Below are 6,000 nucleotides of genomic sequence, written 5' to 3'. Positions count from 1 at the left end.
AGTCCCACAAACACTGAGAAGACCACCTTATCACACAAGAAAGAACAGTAGACTTGACTTTCCTGACTTGCTAATTGCCAGTTGCTTTTGTTTTAGTCCTTTAGGGTCAAAGAACTCAAAACACTGATTCTATGTCTCAGTATCTAAAGTATGTACAATATAGGACACACACAGAGTGAAGAGATGGGGAAGGGCATTCCCAACGACTTGGTTACGGAAAAGGTGACTGCAGGGAGAAGGGGGCATCCAGCTCCCTCTTCCGCCCCCTTGCTGCACATCAGCTTCCCTGGCTTCAGAGAGCTGCCTTCCTACATGGGAATTTAAGACCTACTGCAGCAAACCATTTTCTCCTTTCCCAGTCTAGGTAATATCAAGATTTTTCGTAGCATGAGTTTTGTATTCTTTTCCACAGCTTTTCTCCTGAGCAGGTGATGTGAGGTCTACAAATTTTCTAAGAGGGCTTTAAAAATTTTTGAAACTACTCAATATGTCCATAAAGTTAGAAGGAGCAATTATATTGGATATAGTTATCTATGACTCTGATTTTCTGACCTCATAGAATGTAACACCAAACCCATCTGAAGATGCAATTTGGTAAAATAACCAATCATGTTTTCCTCTCCTTCTTAGGTCCTCGCCTTCCTTTCCCTTGACTCTTGTGCTGGTATTCTAGCTAATCTAGCAGCTTGCGGTCTCTTCCCGCTTCAGTCCATCCCTGGGCTGCCCCCCAAATGATCCTTCTACTCGACGACTTGCTTATGACCCAGTTTACTGCTTTTTGATAGTTTCCGGTACTGCAGGATGAAGGTGTGGTTACTCTGAGGCATGGCATGCAAGGCTGGGCACAACTACCTTTCTGGCCTTAAACCTTTTCCCGTTCATAACTTATGCCTTTGCAGAATTTCAGCCTTGGGAGCTTGCTTTCTCTCTTAAGCCTCCCTTGACTCCATGAATTAGTCAGGCTCTCCTCTGTAGTAAGACAGTGATGATTGGTTACTGGATGTTGGAATTCTTGTTCATCTAAAGATCATCATCATCGCTTAGCAAATGGCCTATGTGTGTTCAGTAAATTAGAAAAGGTAGCTGGATTACTTCCTATTTGGGCAGAACTTTCTTAAATCAAAATCATGAGCCCTAAGATGTTTTATTGGCTCCAAAGGATGACCTGTATGTTTGAGGCCACATTTGGCAAATCACATAAGTCTGTAGACGGGCATAAGAGGATGTAGGTGCATAGGTGTACCAAAGCCAAAGATACATGGGATTCCCTCTGAAGTTGGCTAGGTGAAATAAATTTTTTTTTTATAAACACGCAATTCACCATAAATCATTTTCGTATAAATATGTTTTATTGCAGAGAAGTTATAATTATTTACATGCTGTAACACATCACAACATAAATTTACCAAATATTTTTCATGGTGGGATGCTGTAGGTTTCAGATAATAGTTTCAGAAGAACCACAGATTAAGTGAAGAGACTTACAGCTTTATTGACTCTACAACTCTCGGTTGCTATATGCTAGAAGTCAAAAGGCAGTGTTTCTCAGTCCTACCTGTCACCACTTGCATGCAGAAACCTAGGAAGCAAATACAAGAGAACTGTCGAGTTTCAAATCCATATTGCCACCAAAGTTTACAATGGGCTGAGTTATAGTTCATGTCGTAAAGCATTTAATTCTTGCATAAAATATACAGTTCTATTAAGGTTGGTATAAATCTACTTATTTATAAACCCTGGCTTAAAAACAAGGACGGGAGGCAGCCTGCACATGCATTGAGAAGGACAACCTAGCAAATGTTTGTGACCTTAACAGTGTGGATTCACTTTCTTATTGTTACTGATCTAGGAAAATAACCTCAAGAATTGTAGATTTAAACTTCTCATGGTGATAAGTAATGGCAATGAAACTCTAGGAAAGACCCGAGGCACTCTCACGATTTATGCTGGTGGAAGAAAATCTATGGACTGTAGAATGTCACTAAGGTATAATTTGGCAAGTCTTCTTTAAGCCACATCTCCAGCAGGATCATCCTGGAGTGCAATAAAAAGTCACCGATGCTTGAACTGCTGATTTCTCAAAAAGTGAATAAAGTGCTAACAGACCTTGAACATAAATGAAACAAGTAGGTGGGCCTAGAAATTCCAAACCAAGTTCATAAATATACCTTAAAGTTGTGTTCCGAGGTTACCAAATAGAGAGGCCTTGACTGGAAAGGAAGAAAAGAAGGAAGTAAATGAAGGAAACACAGAAAAATAGAATTTCTCTATCTCTTCACACCTACCCCACCGACCTGAGTAGCGCACAAAGCAAGCGAATGGGTGAGGAAGATGGACGCACAGCTTTGCAAAATGGCGACGTGCTCGCTTCCTCCTGAATAGAAACCAGTGAGAAAATCCTGATGAGGAGTAAGGAGAAGTCCTAGTTTCTAGCTTCCACTGAGAATGATCTTCTCTCAGAACAGCCCTCTCTCTACCCTCTGATTCCCTTTTCTCTCCTTTTACCCCCCTAGCATGTTCTCCTTGCTGCCCAGGAGATGAAAAACCGTTCGTTAGGCTGGAGATGTCCTGGCCAAGGAAGCCATCGATCCTTCAGCATCTAGCATGAGAGAAAGGGAAGTCTGCGTTCTATCCTTAAGTGATTCTTCTTTAAATAAAATGAGACCAAGCTTTGGAATGGAAACTCTTGCATGATCACATCAGTAGGGCTAAGTCAGCAGCTTAGGATTCTCATGCCAAGTGATCAGGGTAGAACGCAGTCAGTACATTTTACAAATTTTGCTCTGGGGGCTGTTTTGCTTTGCAAATAAACCTTGCTTTTTTTTTTTTTTTTTTGAGCTGGGTGGCTTGCAATGGCAATTTTCAGGACTTGTAAGTTTTCCAGTGCTTGGCAGGAGGAAGAGCCCACACCACCTTATAGGCTTTGAATAAATCAGGTTATAAACCTCTTTGGGATTGAAGCCCAGCAAGTGTTACCTCTAGCTGAAGCAATGAATAAGACTTATGAGAATAAGTAGTTTAAGGTAATTTAAAATATATATTCAGTATGCATAATAAAAATATATCCGTACAATGATCTTGAAGCTATCATAATTTTTCTCTTTAAAAAAATACTCCCTTGAAAGTGCTATCAGTAGCCCCCTTCCTGTCTGTGTTTTGAAAGGCAAATTCCCTGGCCCTGCAGTACTGCTGTAATTCTCATGTCATTCCTAGAGTCTTCCCTTTTCAGTGGTAATAATAATGCGTAGTATGTTTTTCTCACTCTTAGCTTCTTCCTGGCGAAATGCTGCTAAGTATGGAATACTGAAAGAATTAAAAGGGACAGTAAATTGGAATGAAGGTGTGACCTGTCTCTGACTCTAAACAAACAATAGGTAAGTTGTCCTTTATTGAGACATACGACTCGGTAGGACCCCTGGATCTCTGAGTCCTAACAAGAAGTGCAAAACAAGTAACTCAACTTGGTATAAAAAACCCTGATTAAGACAGTATAACAAACCATGATGTGAAACGATAGAGTCAAATCCAAATTCACAATATATAAACCACAGCCAAAACGGAAAGATTTTAATCATAACGGTTACGGCTTCCCAAGCCAGAGAAAGCTTACTGTACTTCGAGAATCAACTAAAGTTGGTAGATAGCAGGGATTCTGGAACTTGCAATAACAATTGAATAGCTGCAGATTGCATAAATGTGTTGTGTCACGTAATATCAAAGTTATTTGCAAAAATTATACAATCTGGAATGCTTGAATATGAGACACAACAATGTACTGAAACATACATTTATAAGAAAATGAGAGCAATCATTAATATAAAAGGTATTTTTGGGATGCATTACGTGAGCAGTGCTATCAAGGTTAAACAGGTGAAGGAAGTTCAGTTAGCTACTTAGAACTTCGGTCATATAGGTCTATACCTTCTTCTTCTTTGCAGAATCTCATACCTCTTCTGTGTCTTACGGTTGACCTTGCTTAGGATTTTCAAAGTGCCACGGGTAAATACTGATCAGGGGCAGACAGTGAGGGCGACTCCCGCTAACCATGCTGAAATGTAAGGCTTCTCCTCATGTTCCCAGGGGAAGACAGACTTCCCTTGGCCTGTCTCGTTCTTCCACTGTGGCGTTGCTCTGCCCTCCCTGTCTTTTTCCACCTGTGACTTCCACGTTTCCCTCCAATGACAAATGCTCCTTGGGAATTTTTGATCCTTCTGTCTTCTGTCGAATTCAGGGTTTCTTCCTTCTCCTTTTCTTTCTGGGGATGCTACACTTTAAAAGGATCCCTGACCTCTTATTTCCGAGGCCCTGCCATCTTATTTGCACTTAGAGTGCAAGAGGCAGGTAAAGCTACACTTCTTTCAGCATTTGGTTGATCTGCGGCCTCAAACTCCCAAGGACACACCTCAGCTCGTGATGTTAAAGGCTGCCAAAGGTTATTACTTGAGTTATAGGAGCGGGGTGCATTTTCCTCGGGGGAAGAGGTCTTTTTTTCCTGGTCTCCTGTTGGGTTGAGATTTTCATTCTTGATTTTTGATGCTACAACTTTGGGGGGCGGTTCTTCGTACTGCCCAGCACACACGTTGGTGGCATAATGCTGACTGCCGTTCTCATCTTTGGCTCTCCCTGGGGGAACCTGAGTCTTAGAAATCAAAGGCTTCTCATCTTCAAAACCGGGCTGACCTTGGCTCTCCCAAGGGCATACCTCAGCCTTGTCTATGCTCTTCTGACTGGTTTGCTGACACAGTTCAGCTGCCTTGGGCTTCTGATGAGATTTCTCCTTTAAGGAAAACGCTGGGTTTTTCTCCATCTCAGAAGCTGCAATAGATACGTGTTTTTGAACTTTTGATTCTGAAGGCACGGGACCAGGGGCCAGGTCATAAATCTCCCAAGGGCACACCTCCCCTATGTCAAAGTTGTTCTTCTTCTTGGTGGTGCCTGGGCTCATGTCAGAATTGGCAGTGGGCGGGTTGACCCTTTGTTGCTTCATAATCCCAGATTTCTGAGGTTTTCTTGGCTCCTCCAAATGATTGGAGTTTTGGGGGGCAGAATCTTTAGTTTCTGCATTATCTGAATTGGAGTACTTTCTGTTTGCTTCTTTATCTTTTGGCAGAGGTTTCTGGGATTTTGCACGTTCTTCCACGCCCGATGTTTGGGTTTTCCCCGCCAATCCAAGAGTCTTCTCCTTGGCACTTGCTATGACACTGAGAGACTTCTGCAACACGGATGTTCGGGGGTGGCCCGGCTTCTTCTCTGAACTGAGATTGTGAGCGCTCGCCGACTTACACACCAAAGGCACAGACTCTGTGGACTCGGTCTCACTGTTTTCTTTCAGTTTCTGGGTTAGTTTTTTACTTGACAGAGACTCCAGTGTGGAATTTTCTGTAGCCTCCTCTTCCTGGCTTTCCACTGGTAAACTGTTGGACTCTTCCGTGTGCTCCCTCACGTGATCGTAAGTGCTGTGTGATTTCTTTAGCGAGAAGACTCGGTTTCTCAGGGACTCCTCTTTGGGCTTCCCGGTGTTACCTGAAGATTCTTGTGGGTTCTTCCTGGTCAGGGCAGTGCTTTTGGCCATGCTGTGGTCTGTGACTTCCTTGTCCTCTTTGGAACATTGCCTGCTGACCGTCTCTGGGATCTCGGTGATGCGCCTCATGATCGAACGGCCCAAGCCCTTCTTGGAGCACCGCTTTTTCTGGAGGTGGGGGTTATTCGTAATCATTTTCTTTCTTTTATATATTTCCAGCTGGGCATAGAGTTTCTTCAGCTCATCCTGCCAGAACAAAAGCAAATTCACAGAGATGCAGAACTTAGTGGTTCAGCCAGATACTATTACTAAATGTAACTTGGTCAGTAAGCTTGAGCTCTTTAGGGAAACTGACCTACAGCTTTTCACACCACGTGTGCTCATCAACCTTCTCCTCATTCTTACTTTTCTGATGAACCTGTGCTCTGTTACCCATAGAGTTTGAACTTTAAGACTTGAACTTATGCATCCTGCACATG

At 42.6% G+C, this 6,000-nt stretch overlaps 1 protein-coding gene across 1 annotated transcript in view; it reads right to left on the bottom strand.

The window, feature by feature from the left end:
• Positions 1-1,327: 1,327 nt before the first annotated feature.
• Positions 1,328-6,000, bottom strand: part of GPR158 (G protein-coupled receptor 158) — a 426,979-nt gene continuing 422,306 nt past the window's right edge. Inside the window, exon 11 of the mRNA XM_044227555.1 lies at positions 1,328-5,767. Within this exon, the coding sequence (XP_044083490.1) occupies positions 4,292-5,767 (1,476 nt within the window). The 3' untranslated portion in view covers positions 1,328-4,291. The remainder of the gene's footprint in view (positions 5,768-6,000) is intronic.

This window comes from Neovison vison, chromosome 12, assembly GCF_020171115.1.
Source record: "Neovison vison isolate M4711 chromosome 12, ASM_NN_V1, whole genome shotgun sequence".
Taxonomy (NCBI): Eukaryota; Metazoa; Chordata; class Mammalia; order Carnivora; family Mustelidae; genus Neogale; species Neogale vison.
Note: the sequence above shows the minus strand (reverse complement) of the source record. Positions and strands in the feature narration are given on the sequence as shown.